General features: G+C 44.6%; 1 protein-coding gene across 8 annotated transcripts in view; it reads right to left on the bottom strand.

Moving 5' to 3' along the window:
• The window catches only part of DOCK7 (dedicator of cytokinesis 7), a 177,473-nt gene that overhangs the window by 48,646 nt on the left and 114,370 nt on the right, over positions 1–14,457 (bottom strand). For 4 of the 8 annotated variants that reach the window (XM_075067655.1, XM_075067654.1, XM_075067653.1 and 1 more), the window contains 7 exons: positions 12,096–12,188; positions 10,769–10,858; positions 9,662–9,757; positions 9,398–9,538; positions 9,135–9,248; positions 6,779–6,949; positions 5,872–6,011 (listed from right to left, as the gene is read on the bottom strand). In XM_075067655.1, coding sequence (XP_074923756.1) covers positions 5,872–6,011; positions 6,779–6,949; positions 9,135–9,248; positions 9,398–9,538; positions 9,662–9,757; positions 10,769–10,858; positions 12,096–12,188 — 845 coding nt within the window. The remainder of the gene's footprint in view (positions 1–5,871; positions 6,012–6,778; positions 6,950–9,134; positions 9,249–9,397; positions 9,539–9,661; positions 9,758–10,768; positions 10,859–12,095; positions 12,189–14,457) is intronic. The other 4 variants (XM_075067657.1, XM_075067656.1, XM_032795504.2 and 1 more) reach the window with 1 other exon arrangement.

Below are 14,457 nucleotides of genomic sequence, written 5' to 3' on the forward strand. Positions count from 1 at the left end.
GAGTGGGATCTTGAGTGGTGCCGCGAGTACGACCAGTACCGGGAAGGAGATTGGTACCGGGACTGCGAGCGGTGTCGGGATCGGTGACGAGATTGAGAATGCTGGCAGGACCTCGATCTTGAGTGGTGCCTCTCGGCAGTGCCAATCGAGGACGGTCTTACCATGGCAGGCTTGCCTGTTGACTGAATAACCCGCACCGGCAGTGCGGGGGTTGAGGTAGGGAGGGCTCCGTTAATGCAATCAGTTCCCTCGCCGTAGAAAATGTCTCTGGCGTGGTGGGAACGATGAGCTCTACCGAGGCATGCGCCGGGGAGCTGTCAGGCATCGGACTTGACAGCCCTTGCGAGGCCGGAATCAACGGTGCTGAGATTGTCGGTGCCGCGGCAGTTACTGGTGCCGGGCGGTTCGACTTAGACTGTAGCTCAGACTGCGGTGTAGATAGTGAAGCCACAGGAGCTTTGAGCTTCTTGGCTCGCGGGGAGAGGGAGCGGTGCCGGGCAGGTTTCTGGGCCGGTGCCGGCTGCCGAGATGTCTTCGTGGTGCCGGCGCACTCTGGTGCTGACGAGGCACTTCTCCCCGGTGAGGACTGTCCGGCATCCGGTGCCGAAAGTGGAGGAGTGAGGGCTGCCTCCATTAGGAGCTGCTTGAGGCGACAGTCCCACTCCTTTTTCGTTCGCGGTTTGAAGGATTTGCAGATCTGGCACTTGTCTGCGAGATGGGATTCCCCCAAGCACTTGAGGCAGGAGTTGTGAGAGTCTCCTATGGGCATCGGCCTGTGGCAAGCCGAGCACGGTTTGAAACTCGGTGAGCCAGGCATGGGCTTGGGCACCGGGTGAGGGCAAGGGCTAATCCCCAACCCTCTGAACTATATACACTAACTACGTTTAGGAAAAATTATTAAAAGTATTAACTAGAACTATAGAGAATAACTATATACACAATAAATATTAGAACGAGTAAATAGCTAGGGAGGTGGAGATCAGCTAAGCTGTGTTCCACTGTTCCAATGACCGACATGGGTGGTAAGAAGGAACTGAGGAACGGAAGGGTCGGCAGGGGTATATATCTGGTGCCATAGCGGCGCCACGCCAGGGGCGCCCAGCCGACCCACCGAGTATTGCTAGGGTAAAAATCTTCTGATGAACGTGCCGTGGCGCACACACACCTAATTAGAATCGACATGAGCAAGCACTCGAAGAAGAATTCTAAATTATTCCAGAGTACTGTGGCTGAAATAGATAACTTTTTAACGATTAGTGTAGTCTTAGTCCTGCATTGATAAACTGTCCAAATCAGGAAATTTCTTACAGGTCAAATCCACAACTGGTGAAAATTAGTGTACTCCACTGATGTCAACAGAGCTACGTCAATTTACATCATCCGAGGATAGGGCCCTTAAAACTCTACATAGGAATGGGGAGGGGAAGAATAGAACTGAATAGAGCAATTTACCCTGCACACTGACTCAACTTGTTCTTGACCTAATTTTCCCCTGGACTTCCAAATGGCTGTATTTTCTAACAAAGGGCTACACTAGTTTTTACTCTGGTTTTCCCTTTCCAGTTACAGCTTCTTTGACCAATTCCAGGGACTCCTTCTTGAAATTATTATGTGTGTATCATCAGAATGGAGCCAGCACATGTGAGCTTGGGTATAGAAAGCTTCAAAAGCAAACGGGAAAAGCACTTTTGAAAATGAATGGATGAGTTACTTGAACATATGACTCAAGTAGGGAAAATCATGTTTAAAGTTTCTATTTGCAGCTTAAAATATAATCATCCAAATAGGCAGATCTAGTCTTAACCATCACATTAAGGGGCTTTTTTTTTGTTTTGTTTTGTTTTGGTTTGGTTTTTTACCCCTTACACTTTCCAGACCTCACATTTTCACACAATCTGTTTCCCAGTGGCTTTCCATCCAGCACAAAGTCGTGTGAGGGCGTGTGGGTGCGCACAGTGTGAGTGGCCACGCTGCCAGGGATGGAGGCGAAGCTGGTCTGAGCAGTGAGTTCCTTTGTGCGTCAGGGCAGCTGAACAAAAACTGGGGTCAGTGTCCAGACCTACTGGAACTAGTCCATGCTTAGCACTGATAACACTGAGGGCTCTGCGTCTTTGGGTGGAAGGGGTTTCCCATGTGTGAGAGAGCTCAGCAGGCAGGCTAGATTAGAAAAGACAGAGGGCAGAGAAGAGGAGGTTACTCACTTGTGCAGTAAATGACATTCTTCCAGATGAGTGTTCCTGTGGGGGCTCCACTCCAGATGTTGGTGCGCACCTGAGCCTTTGCTCAAAGATTTCTACAGCAGTACCCGCACAAGCCATGCATGCACGGTGTCTACCTTGCATGCCAGCCATGTCTCACCAGAGCACATGTGTGGCCGGGTTCCTCAGTTCCTTCTCTACAACGGAGACATCTCCAACTCTGAAGTAGAGTGGAGGAGGGCGGATAGTGGAGCACCCACAAGGACACTCATCTCAAAGAACGTCAGTTACTGCACAGGTGATTAACCTCCTCTTCGAGAGAGAGATGTCCCTGTGGGTGCTCCACTCCAGGTGACCGAAAAGCAGCGTCTCTTAAGGAGGTAGGGACTTTGGATCTGGTAAGAAAGCTGTGGATAATACAACCCTGCCCATATGAGTATCAGTTAAGGGTCATCGGGTAAGAACATAGTGTTTTGCAAAGGTGTGTTCAGAAGCCCAAGTGGCAGCCTTGCAAATATCTGCGAGGGGAACGTTACGTAGGAAAGCCACAACAGTCGCCAGGGATCTGGTAGAGTGTGCTCTGATAGAAGTTGGAGGAGTCATGTTCTTCAGTTGATAACAAAGGCGAATGCAACCCACTATCCAACTGGAAAGTCTCTGATTAGAGATGGCTGTACCTCTGCAGCGTTCCGCAATGGAAACAAAGAGTTTTCGGCAATTCCTAAAGGGTGTGGTCCTGTCCAAGTACAAAGACAAAGCTCTGTGCAAATCTAGCGTATGCATTGTTGACTCAAAAGTGTTTGCATGCGACTTAGGGATAAAGGGAGGTAAGTAGATAGGTTCATTAAAGTGAAAAGATGAGTGCACCTTGGGAAGAAATTTGGGGTGCAGTCAGAACGTGACTTTGTCCTTAAAAAATATAGTGTACAGTGGAGCTGCCATGAGTGCTCCGATTTCTCCTGCACATCTGGCAGAAGTAATTGGCACTAAAAACGCAGTTTTCCTGGATAGGTACAGGAGAGAGTATTTTGCTAGGGTTCAAATAGTTGCTGCGTCAAACATGGTAGGACTAAGTGAAGGTCCCAAGGTGGAGTGGGCGGTTTAATGTCCGGGTATAGGGACTGGAGGCCATTAAGGAACTGCTTTGTGATGGGATGAGCAAAGATAGTGGTTTCTCTGGTCTTGTGGTGGAACGCCGTAATAGCAACTTTGATGGAATCGAGGGAGAGTCCAGATAGTTTAAGTCCTAAAAGGTAGTTGAATATTAATGGAAGAGGCGTGGGATTAGGAGCAGTTTGTTTGTCAGAGCACCAGTGCGTGAATCTCGTCCACTTCTGAAGATAGGTGGTATGTGTGGAATGTGTTCTGCTATGTAAAAGTACCCTTTGTACCTGGGCCAATGGAAGCTGCGAAGCCAGCGCTCTGGGTGGAGGCAGCATGCAGAACTGCCTGGCCACACCTCCGCATAGCAACTGAACAAGGGGGATGTGGTCGCTTCCGAAGAGCCCCAAGGTAAGTGATGCCTAGAGCAGGCCTCACCCTCTCCAGCGTCTCAAACCCCTGCCTCCTTCCACACTTAAACTCTGCTGCAGCTACGGTGGCTCGAGACTGCCCCAGCAGCGGCCGGTGTGCCTGACACAGGGGATGCTTGAGCTGCCCTTGAGCCAAGCGCACTGGCCAGTGCAGAAGTCTTGGAGCTCATGGAAAGTCACGGAATCCGTGACCTCCGTGACAAACCCACACACTTACCTATGAGGAAGATTGAAAATATTGGTTTTACTTAGTCTGGAAAAGAGAAGACTGAGAGGGGACATGATAACAGTTTTCAAGTACATAAAAGGTTGTTACAAGGAGGAGGGAGAAGAATTGTTCCCCTTAACCTCTGAGGATAGGACAAGAAGCAATGGGCTTGAATTGCAGCAAAGGAGGTTTAGGTTGGACATTAGGAAAAACTTCTTAACTGTCAGAGTGGCTAAGGACTGGAATAAGTCATCTAGGGAAGTTGTGGAATCTCCATCACTGGAGATTTTTAAGAGCAGGTTAGACAAATACCTGTGAGTTACGAAGTTTTTCCTAATGTCCAACCTAAATCTCCCTTGCTGCAACTTAACCCCATTGCTTCTTGTCCTATCCTCAGAAGTTAAGGGGAACAATTCTTCTCTCTCCTCCTTGGATACAGAGGGACCCAGACAAATTAGAAGATTGGGCCAAAAGAAATCTGATGAGGTTCAATAAGGACAAATGGAGAGTCATGCACTTAGGAAGGAAGAATCCCATGCACCGCTCCAGACTAGGGACCGAATGGCTAGGCAGCAGTTCTGCAGAAAAGGACCCAGGAGTTACAATGGATGAGAAGCTCCAGAGTCAGCAGTGTGCCCTTGTTGCCAAGAAGACTAAAGGCATTTTGGGCTGTATAATTAGAGGCATTGCCAGCAGATCGAGGGACGTGATCATTTCCCTCTATTTGGCATTGGTGAGGCCTCATCTAGAGCACTGTGTCGAGTTTTGGACCTCACACTACAAGAAGGATGTGGAAAAAATGCAAAAAGAGTCCAGTGGAGGGCAACAAAAATGACTAGGGGGCTAGAGCACATGACTTATGAGGAGAGACTGAGGGAACTGGGATAGTTCAGTCTGCAGAAGAGAAGAATGAGGGGGGATTTGATAGCTGCTTTCAACTATTTGAAAGCGGGTTCCAAAGAGGATGGATTTAGACTGTTCTCAGTAGTACCAGATGACAGAACAAGGAGTAATGGTCTCAAGTTGCAGTGGGGGAGGTTTAGGTTGGATATTAGGGAAAACTTTTTCACTAGGAGGGTGGTGAAGCACTGGAATGGGTTACCTAGGGAGGTGATGGAATCTCCTTCCCTAGAGGTTTTTAAGCTCAGGCTTGACAAAACCCTGGTTGGGATGATTTAGTTGGGGATTGGTCCTGCTTTGAGCAGGGGCTTGGACTAGGGGACCTTCTGAGGCCCCTTCCAACCATGATATTCTATTAGTCTGTCAGGAATGGTCTAGATAATACTTAGTCCTGTCTTGGGTGTAGGGGATTGGACTAGATGACCTCTAGAGGTCCTTTCCAGTCCTATGATTACTCGGCAGTATTCCAAGTTCTGAAAATTTCTTGCTGCATAACCTTGGCAAACAACTTTAAAATACTCTATGTTTCACTTTATCCATCTGTAGTACAGCTATATTTACCAATCTTACAGGGGAGTTGTGAGGTTTAATATATATTTATAAAGTGATTGAGATCCTAAGATGAAAGGTGCTACTATACCTAAACCCAACATCAGCAGACATTTTCTTACTCTTGAAAATTATGTTCTTGCTACTGCTGCAAAAAGCTACTTTCTGCCACTGCTCAACAGCAGCCTCCACAGCCAATTGAAGAATATCATTGAAAGGCTCCAATGGGAGACTCTCATCCCCTCATTCTCAGCTAGGAGAATGTGCCTGTAAAGAAGATTGGATAGTTGAGGTTAACAGAGATAGGAACGGGGGGACAGAGGAAGTAGGCGGGGAGGATTCTCAGGTTGGAGGACTTGTTTCCTACACCCACTCTCCTCTCAGATTATATATATAAATTAACTCTGTCCATGGCGGTAGTTTACATGTGATCCACCATCTACTTAGATTACAGTAACCTTTTGGGAAAAAGTTAAAAACTCACCCTTCAGCATCAGGATCTAAAATGACAGCCAGCTCTGTTAACACAAGCCCTGCCAAGTAATGCTGCTGGCGGAAAGGCACAGACAATTCAAACATATTTGCAATCTTCTGGTCTTGGACATTTGTAGAGAATCCAGAACTCTGTTGAAAAACTCAAGTGTTAAAAGTTGTGTAATGAGCCACTGAGGATACAGAAAGATACAGCTTATGAAATACAGGACAAGCCCTGTCCAGATTCAATAAAATCTCATGTCAGCCACTATTTCACTCATTTTTTGGCTACATATCTACTTATGTTACCTGTAACTTCATTAACTCTTCAATAATTCAGAGTAGATTTTACTTTTGTTCGCTTCTTAGTTAAGAATATGTATTATAAATCAGAGCATGAGAAAACAGCTAATCTGATGAGCAAGAGCAGTGCTACTGAGCAAGGCAACGTATTTGCTGAGTAATGACTATTTTTTGCACATTCACTCTTTTGCACAGGATGGGAAAAGGTAGTCGAATGATGCTTGGATGTTACAAAGTGAATGGACCTTGGTTATTTTAATGATCACAAAAGTTCAACACAAGTCAGAATAAAAGCTTGTTCTTCACTTCAAAGGAAAATGTTCTGCTTACACACTATGGCTAAAAGTTTAGGGTTTCAAAGACGCACTTTAAGCTTTCATTCTGGCAATCCTAATACGGGTAACTCAGCTACAAGGAGGAATGCCAAGTGTACTGCCCAGAGGCCCCTCTAAGCCACTCAACCTGCATTGCCTGTATTTTTCAAATAAGTGATCAAAGAGGCATTAGCAGAAAAGGAACCTGAACATGTGTGTGACACACCTGTCTCTGAGACTTACTCCTATGAACAAAACTCAGCTTGAATTTCCACATGTGGCCTTTGCTGCTTTGCTTACCTGAGAAGTTGCCGAAGACACAGACGGTGAGGGAGATGCAGGTGGCGTGAGTAGGCTACAGGGTAAATTCAGGGTGACGTAGTGCTCATGGCTGCAGATAATGCGGAGGAAGTCCAGCCTCAAGGATACAAGGATGCTTGGATTTGGTAAGGAATAAAGCTTTGAAGACACCTGGCAAGAATAACACAAACTATACAGTTAATAGTAATACAGCACACGAATGAAGCAAGTGACTTCTGACATATCCTCCATCACCATGTTATATAGCAGGAAAGACCAGATGTAGCGAGGGGGCACCTCTCCCCCACGCTCCTGAAGGGAGTAGGCCAGAAACCCTGCGGTCCCGGGCACAGGCCCGGCCGCCTATCCCAGCCCCCCGGAAGTCAAGGGGCGGGACAGGAAGTATAAAGGCCCGGCCCCAGCCCTCAGTTAGGAAGAGGCTGCCGGAGAAGGCAGACGCGAGGGCCCGAGCTCCTGCCGAGCCTAGCTTACCCCGCGCCTGGTATCCGGAGGGGTACTGGCCTGACCTTCCCTGGGGCCAGTACCCAGAGCAGTCGGCGGAGCCCTCTGACGCCCGTCCTGGGGAGGACTGGACCGGACCGCCTGGACCCCGGTACCCGGAGGACTGGACCGGACCGCCCGAACCCCGGTACCCGGAGGACTGGACCGGACCGCCCGAACCCCGGTACCCGGAGGACTGGACCGGACCGCCCACCGCCGAGCCTGTTGAGGAACCCATGGTCTGGGAACCCGTGGACAACGCCGATGAAGGGCAGGTACCCAGGGAGGGGGACATTGGAAGTAGCCCGGGGGCGGCTGACTATAGTCAGGCCGCAGAGGACCCCGAGCCTATGGCTGTGTGTATCGGCCAGGATCCCCACTGACGACCCTGTCAATGTGTTTCGGTGGGAGCCCTACTGATTGCCCTGTTGGTGCGTTTTGGCCAGGATCCCCACCGACCGCCTTAGCGGCAACCGCCGCTACCAGGGTCCCGGGCTGGAACGCAGAGGAGTGGGTGGGCCTGCGTTCCCCTGCCACCCGTACCCGGGTGGCAATATCCCCCTTTCCCCCAGAGCTACAGTTGTTGCTCTGCCCTGCTACAGAGGGTCAGAGCCCCCTGAACTACTTGTTGCTCTCCCCTGCTACCCAGGGCCAGAGCTCCTAAACGGTTTGCTGCTCTGCCCTGCCACACAGGGCCAGAGCTGCCTGACTGTTTGCGGCCCCACCCGGTTTGAGGGCTCAGGGTGATAGACTCTGTTTGCTCCGCCCCAAGCTGAGCCCGTTTGTTTGCTGCCCCGCCCTGCCTGAGGGCATGGCCTAGAGACTCTGTTACTGTTGCCTGAACTGCTCAGCCCCTGCTGAAGGGCCTGAGCCCAGACTCTGTGTGGCCTACGTGCTACACCCCACCGGAGCGGGGTGAGCCGGCGTGGCTCCCCTCCCCGCCCTGAGGGAAGGTTGAGCCCCGGTCACGCCCGACTACACCAGATTAAAGGGTTTCATAATGCTTTAGCTGTCATTAAATAGCAGTAAGACACACACCACTTCTCTGTAGTTTCAGTTAAAAAAGTCACATAGGAGAACTGTCCATTTAACATTTACCACAGCCAACAATGCTGATAACAATATAATATTTGCATAATAGGCATACTAATTACAATTACAAATTAAGTCCCATCTACTTCACATGCAATATTGAACTCCTACTGATTTCAGTAGGGAGTTGCACAAATAAGATCAAGGAAAACACATCAGCAGGCTGGCTAGTCACACACATAGGTGATGGAACTAGGGATGCTGCCACGCCCCCTGGCCTGAGGTGGTTTCCATTATATACAGGGTTTACAGTTTAGTTCAATGGCTCTCAGCACCCTCTCTATGAAAACTGTTCCAGCCCCTCTAGTCACACAGTAGGCAACAGAGTTCAAATACTATTATTGTTCAGGCCATCTACTATGGAATGTTTCAATCTGTAGTAAAGATGAACCTGAAGCCCAGATCCAAATACCCCCAGACATCATGGATGCTCAGATCCACATTTTGCAGTCAAGCTCCTTTCTAATCTCTTCCTCCATTACTCTGGTGGCAACACACATGGAGAGAGACTCCTCCCTCCCAGTGTAGCTCCATCGACTTAGTGGACTAACTCCTGATTTAGACAGTATACCTGAGAAAGGAATCAGGCACAGAGATGTAGAAGCATTAAAACATAAGCTGAATGACACATCAAGCTAATTTTTTTTAAAGACATGCTGATAATGGAATGTTGTGTTCCTGCTTCACAGCTGGTCCTAAGGAAGTTACAGCAGTGTGGTGTGACATGGTACCCAGCTAATACATAACATTTCTCTGCATTTACCTGTTTGTAGCAGGCCTTAATAAGGCTAAAGACAAACCCTCGATCCATGATAGATAGCAGATCATTGAGGAAAAATGCAAGACTGGTGTTGAGCCTTTCAATCATTTCTGTATCCTGAATGGGAGAACAAAAAGAGAAAATGCAGGGGAAAGAGCGCTGTTATATATGGTAACACAACGGTTTCAAATTAAGGCCCTGATCTATGCACCTGGATGGAACAAGCTGCAGAATTGGCCAGAGTGCAGCTAAGTGCTTGCCATTACCTTCTGAAACCGAGAGACTATATCATTGGCAATAGTGCTGACCAGAGCACATATGTCATCCATAAAACGTTCCGGAAAACGATTCTTCCTTGGAGCATCCAGTTTGTCAGCAAAATACAAATGATGCACCATACTCTTCACCTATAGGAAACATATATTACTAGTAACGATCATTTGTGGAAAGCATTATGCTATTAACAGTGGTGTCTGTCTTACTAAAAACCTGGATTAATCCCGTAAGCAATGGGTTTCCAATTTGCTCACCATAAGCTCGAAGAAGAACCATGCCTGCTGTAAAGCTGCCTCCCGAACACTTCCACTGCAGACGACCCACTGTAAGGCCAGTTCTTCGTGAAAAAGCTAAGCAGATTCAAATCCAAAATTAGTCCTAGTACCCACGTTGGCTTGCAACACAATCAACATGAAAAATGGAAGCACAACACAGGAAAAATATGGAGAACAATGTGGATAAGCAAAATAATAAATGGTAATGCAACAGCAGTGACAATGTCCCTTAAAGGATCCCCCCCAATTAACAATATAGGACGCTGCTATGATGTGTGAGGTGAGAAACATCACGTCATTTTGGTCCAACATTAAATTTTAAGTATTGACAATTTTCTTCCCTCCCAAAATATTTGTTGCTCAAATTAGTTTAAAAATCTACCTTTCTGCCTGGTCAGATTCTTGAAGTAAAAGGGAGTAAAAAGGGGACATATAAAGCGATTTGTACACAAGTGTATATTTATTTTGAGAAAGAACTTTAGCAAAATGGTACATATGGGAAAAATAAACCATATTGCACTAACAGTCACCTTCTTGTTTTAGTTTCAATTCCCAGAAAGAACAAATCAAAGACTAGTAGAAGTCACTGGTGGTGTTTTTATTATTCAGAAAGTCAGCAGATTTTGTGTCACTGGCATTATTCAGGAGTAGATTCTTACCTCCTTTCAACTGGCATAAATCCAGAGTAAACCCTGACTTCACTGGTTACACTGGATTTACACTCATGTAGGTGAGATCAGAATCTGGCCCTCTGTGTTAAATATCTAACACATTTTAATTCACTGTATTAGAGCAAGTAATTTACATAATCCAATAGCAGCACAAATATTTTTTAAAACCTATAGTAATTCCATCTAAGCAATAGGAACATTCGTCAGACAAGCGTCTCCTGCTGTTTTTACTCATCCTCATTCACTGGGTCAGGACATTTTATATTTGCTAGTGGTCTAGTATACAGAAGTGCTCAGCAAAAGCAGTTCCCCACTGACCTCTGAAAATCAGGCCAAAATAAAAGATAGACAATCATGTTTCAGAATGACTCGACCTCCCTGCCCCACGATATCAATTGTCTTCACTGACATCTACCTTTTTAGTTGGCAACCGTCCTGTTAATGTTTGTAAGAAACTTGACGTCTCTGTGTGCGAAGACATACGATTACAACTTCGATCTGTAGCCTACGGAGTGGAGATGAATGAATGATGACAGCACATTAAAGTTTGCTGGGGATGGTTTCTGCAGCTCAAGGACAGTGTACATTTACAAAATACTGTTTAACAGTAGATTTCACGGGTTTTTACACCTTCCCCCCCCCCTCAAACTCTTAGCCATCTGTTTAAACAAACAAACAGAGTGACAACAATAAAAAGCATTGTTGTGGTTTGGCTCGGTTTTTTTTTAAGATTTACATGTTCTTCAAATAAAAGCATGTTTTTATGCACAAAGACATTTAATGCTGCAAAGCATGAAACTTTTCCATACTTATATTCTGACAGCATGCAGATGTCCAGACTATTACATTTTTATATGTTCTAGTGTCATACCTTTCAATCTATCAGTCCAAATGTGTGGACCCCCCCGAAAATGACCCACCTATTAGTACAGGGAATTAGAAAATTACACAAGATTTTTTCCTTTTAGCATACACAACTTTATCCATAAACTCAATTTCAAGATTCAACATTTCTACTGGAAATAACTTGCCTTAAGGCAAGTTAGTTCAGACTACAGGGAGATAAATTTGAGTTTACAAGGAAGGAAAGTTGAGAGGTATGTTCAAAACCATCATGCAGTGTAAGGCAACAAGCACCAGGGTTAAATAAGTGAAGCCTATCTTATGTAAGCCACTACAAATTTCATACTTTGCAACACAGAACAGATACAGCTGCATCTCATGAATCATTGCTTCCAGCACTTTGTTTGGTTTAATTATCCCTCATTCAAACATACACATTAAAAAGGAAAGATCAATTGAATATGGAAGATACTAAATGCTTTATGAAAATGGTAAAATGGTTCACGACGTTAAAACAAAAAGCAAACATGATGCTGCATAAAATTGTGATCGTTTCCATTAAAAATGTGCTTCACCTAAAGTAGAAACTAATGCTAAAAAACAACAACAACGGAAAGGAGCCGTAGCATCTAAATTTCACAAACCAGCAACTACTGAAATGAAAGGAAGGGGACACTGTTTATGCATTTTTGGGTTTTCATGCAGTGTGGGGGGGAGGGAAGGGAAGAGGAGAAGTGCTAATTTGAAAATAAAAAATAAAAATCATTAACTTTTCAAAGATTGAAAAAAGAAAGCCACCAAAACTATAGTATACACTTAAAAGGAGATGTTCTTTAGGAAAAGATCAGCCAATAAAAAACAAAAACAAAAAAAAACCAAAACTCTAATGTAGACACCACCTGTGTTGACTCTGCACTTGGACTGGGGTTGGATCCCCATGGGGCAGCTTTGGGACCACCAGTGTTTACCCAGGAATTGGAGCGGTCTAAACCCTGGGCATATAATAGAAAGCAGTTGGGAAAGGAAAGACATATTACATGTTGCATGCCACACAGTAGTCTAATTTAGAGACATGCAGTCCTTAAAAAAATCAAAATGTGTTTAACACACATCACCAATTAGTATTGTTAAAGCAACCTGAATTCTCAGGCATGTGTTGAGAAATTTTAGTCCCGAAGGCTATTTTATTATTTTTCAATCACACAAACACAACATTAACATTGATGAGAGCACCTGTTCAGGCTGCAGTTGTTCAGGCTACACCTGTTGTATTTGTACTCTCCATGCACCAAAACCATTATGAGACCAAATTCTGCTCTTACTTACATCTTGAGTAAATCCAGTGACTTCACTGGAATTACTCCAGATTTATATTGATGTAGCAGAACAAAATATGGCTCATAGATGATGAGAACCACAAAAGGTGGTCTGTGGGGTTTCTACATTTCTTGAGCCAGGCTCCTTGTCGTACAGTGTTCATAAATCCCACAAGTCCTGTTGAGAAATGTATGAGCTCTGAAAAGACATTAAAAGAGCTCTCGGACATTTGCATGTTCACAGCAAAGAACGCTAATATTCTGAAAAAAATAGTGTTAGGCACTAGATTTCAACAAGGACCAAATGGGGAAAAAGGTGTTTTTTCTAAACCCAAAGCTATATTTGAGATATGATATTTTGAAAAAAAAAATTAGGCTTTTCATAACATGACAATTTTTTTTTCACATTTTCATATGTTGGAGGGAAAAAAAACCTGTATAATTAATATGGAATTTGTTCCCCAAATCCTCTTCCACCAAGAGAGCATGTACACAACATTTCAGGTGGAAAAGAATTATGTTCCTGCTCATCCATCCCAAGAAAGTGAAAGAAAAGGTAGGAGCAGACAAAACTGAGCTCATTCCAGAAACCATTTTACATCATCAATTTGATCGATGGGAGCCTATTAACACCAAGGGGCTTTGGATCAGATCTTATGGGATAATTACCACATACACCTCTTTATAATATTCTCAAATGAGCTTCAGTCGTCACCTGGGAGAGAGGACTTTTCAATCTCCATGCCAAGTTTGCTTAGATGCCCAGAAAAGATGCAGTTTAGATGCCAGCTATGGTGGTGGTTTTTGAAATAAAGACTTTTGTCAACTACAAACTGGATCCAGACCACCAATTCATTTCTCACAACCCATTAAAAACTCACATCAAACTTGAGTCCAGATTTAAACCAGTATCCTTGAGGTTATGCCATTGAGCCATCTAGTATGAGAGACCACAGCGTTGTTGCAATTTTGCTCAAATAGACTCAGTAACAAACAGATAACATAAACTGAAAAATGCTGTTTTGTTCTGAATTATTATTCAGCAGAAACGAAGAAAAGCCCTGATCATGCAAAGGCACAAGCTTAATTTTACACCCTTTGAGTAGAAGTCAATGGGGGTACTTGCAGTGAGTCAAGCTAAACACATGTTCTGATTCTGCAAACACCTAAGCACGTGTGTAACTTTGCTCACATGCACAGTCCTAATGATTGCAATGTAGATCAAGTGACAGATGGACTTACGTGTTTACAGGAGTGAGAGCCAATTTTGTTTTAGATTGGAAAATGTAGAAGTCCCTCCCCCGTCACAATGTACAGAATTGAGAGTTTCCTCTCCTTTCAAGGAGGAGTAAATATGAAGTACATACAACTTGTTAAATTCCAGGCAATGGCTGAGGTCCCAGTCCCATAAGAGGATGTGTGTGGGTGCATCCGCTTGCTTGTGCAGATCCACTAGCAGGATTATATTCAAGCATTATATTCATAGCAGTCAAAAACCGGATATTTTCTGGTTTTTTCCCCAGCATACTTCCAACAATTTAGGAAATCTACATAATTTTATTATAAGTTCAAAATAGTATAAAGGCTATTTTTGGCAGATGCCAAAATTCCTTCAAAAATAGTAAGAATCCCAAAATAGTGAAAGACACAAAGATTAGTATCAAAAACCTCCTGCATTATGTTGATCCAAAGCAATCCTTAAACTCTGTAAGAGAGATAACTTAAAAAGATTTTTACAATAAAATCAGAAATACGAGTCAGTGATGGCTTAAATGGAATCTACCAGATAACCCACACAACAAATAACAAATATAAGGGTTTATTCCAAACAATTAAATGAAACGAACAAAATGATGGATGCTTTTTAAAAATAAAACCCCTCTCACGATTGGTCCTATTTTCAAGTGAAGGCGCTTTAGTAGGATGGTCACATGCTTAAATCATT

The sequence above is a fragment of the Chelonoidis abingdonii genome, chromosome 7 (genome assembly GCF_003597395.2).
Source record: "Chelonoidis abingdonii isolate Lonesome George chromosome 7, CheloAbing_2.0, whole genome shotgun sequence".
NCBI lineage: Eukaryota > Metazoa > Chordata > Testudines > Testudinidae > Chelonoidis > Chelonoidis abingdonii.